The 1,848-nt window shown below is 46.0% G+C and overlaps 1 protein-coding gene across 1 annotated transcript in view; it reads right to left on the bottom strand.

The window, feature by feature from the left end:
* Window positions 1-526: 526 nt before the first annotated feature.
* Window positions 527-1,848, bottom strand: part of TAMM41 (TAM41, mitochondrial translocator assembly and maintenance protein, homolog (S. cerevisiae)) — a 16,977-nt gene continuing 15,655 nt past the window's right edge. The window contains exon 7 of the mRNA XM_010134298.1: window positions 527-628. Coding sequence (XP_010132600.1) covers window positions 555-628 — 74 coding nt within the window. The 3' untranslated portion in view covers window positions 527-554. The remainder of the gene's footprint in view (window positions 629-1,848) is intronic.

Here is a 1,848-nt window from a genome sequence, read left to right as displayed (position 1 = left end):
GAGAATAAGTTTTATCTTTGTGAACAGTATTTTCAGGAAAACAATAATCAAAGAATCAAACAATAGGTACTTTGGTTCATAAAATCCCCAACGTTAAAGCACTTGGACAGAACCTCCTGCCAAACACCACACATTGATTCCATCTCTGCACACACAGGTCCTGAGGGTCAGTGAAAGTGTGACATTGGGACAGGGAATGTTTTGGAAGAGCCTGAGGGCAGTTTGGACAATAAAGCTGGCAATACATAGGAAACGAGTGGCTTTGGGATTTAATTCATACGTACAACCAACCCCTTTTACTCAGGGTTTCCGACAATCCAAGCTACAGTACACAGGAAAATTCATTTCCATATTTGCAGAGTATAATTCCTTTGCTCTATTACCACCGAACCTTCCCCCACAAAAGTTCCTACTTTAGGAGTAAAACTGGGCACATAAATTATTAAAACAGACCTCTTAAACACACTTTAATCTTCTCCAGTAGGCAAAGCAACATCTGCAAAATATTTGGAGGAAAAAGCACCATTTATTTACCCACACGCATATGCCATGAGTCAAGTCTTCCTTAACCATCCCTTTGTCATTTTATACAGTTTCTTCATACTGTACATTACGGATTTCTTTGCCCCTAAAAAAAGAAAAGACACAAAACCCAGAAAACATCAGCGTTTAGGAGGGCTGACTCAAATCCTCATGTCTTGCTACCTACGTAAAGTACTTACCTGGAGGAACAACACGTAATCCTTCGGGCCGACACACAAACCACCTTCTTATCGCATTCCTAACGGTAAGTAATGACACCGAAAAATACTTCTGATAGTACCACAGCATGCAAAATAGCACAGGTTCATGCTGAAGGCCCGATGAGGTGGTGTACAAGCACACTGTGTGGTCAATGACCAAGGTACAGCAAATGTACCTCTCAACCAGTGCAAAGGGAAATTTCTAATTCACACTCTTGTTCCTAAATGGTACCTACAGGAATGTATTTAAACCACCCGCGCCTGCTGCAGACCCTCACCAAACCGATAGGTGATGCTTCACAAGCCCTTTCTGATCTACTGCTGGGTAGCGTGTCCAGCTGAGCAGGACTGTACTCTGGTCTGGGCATGGACACCAGCAACCCGACAGACCACATGCTGCAGCAGAACACCCAAGCAGGACTACCTGGAGAGACCCAGGCTGCTGCGCACGCAGGTTACTAGCTGGCCACGTCCATGAGAAGAACCTAGGTGCTGAAGCACTTCAGCTCTTGAGATACGAGCCCACCACCAGATTCTGTAGATTAGATGAGGCCCCATCATCTAATCACCCTACACCCAGAGCTGCACAGCCGAAACTTTACTGGAAGGATAAAGGGGAAGGAGAGAGAGGGATGACCCGGGACAAAAGGACAGTCTATTCAAGCAGGACCATCAAGCTCTGCGTGACTGCTGGTCAACAGGCTTCGTACTTCCAAACCCGACTCTACCAATGTCTTCCGCTCATCAGATTTCAGTTCATCTTGCTCGGTGCTACGCGTCAGGCACTGGTTCGCCTTGCTGTAGACCAGCTCTACATGGTCAGAACTGAGAAGCATCATGCTGATGCCCACCTTGGTTAAGTGTAATCAAACACTGCAAAGCAGCAGCAGCTCCCCAGGACAAACCACAGCAGAGCTATGCAAAGGCTCATGAATAAAAAATGAGAGTAGAGAATTGGGGGGGTGGGGGGTGGGAGGTGGAGTGGGGGTGTTTCATAGGAAATGGGCTGCTGACTGCCGAGGTGGAAATCTGCTCTGGCTACAACAAGTGGTAAAGTACATTATAACCTTCGCAAATATTTTGTTATTGCCTCATTCTCACTAGC

Source organism: Buceros rhinoceros, unplaced genomic scaffold, assembly GCF_000710305.1.
Source record: "Buceros rhinoceros silvestris isolate BGI_N320 unplaced genomic scaffold, ASM71030v1 scaffold26354, whole genome shotgun sequence".
Taxonomy (NCBI): domain Eukaryota; kingdom Metazoa; phylum Chordata; class Aves; order Bucerotiformes; family Bucerotidae; genus Buceros; species Buceros rhinoceros.
The sequence above is the reverse complement of the archived record's forward strand: the minus strand, read 5'-3'. Positions and strand labels throughout refer to the sequence as shown.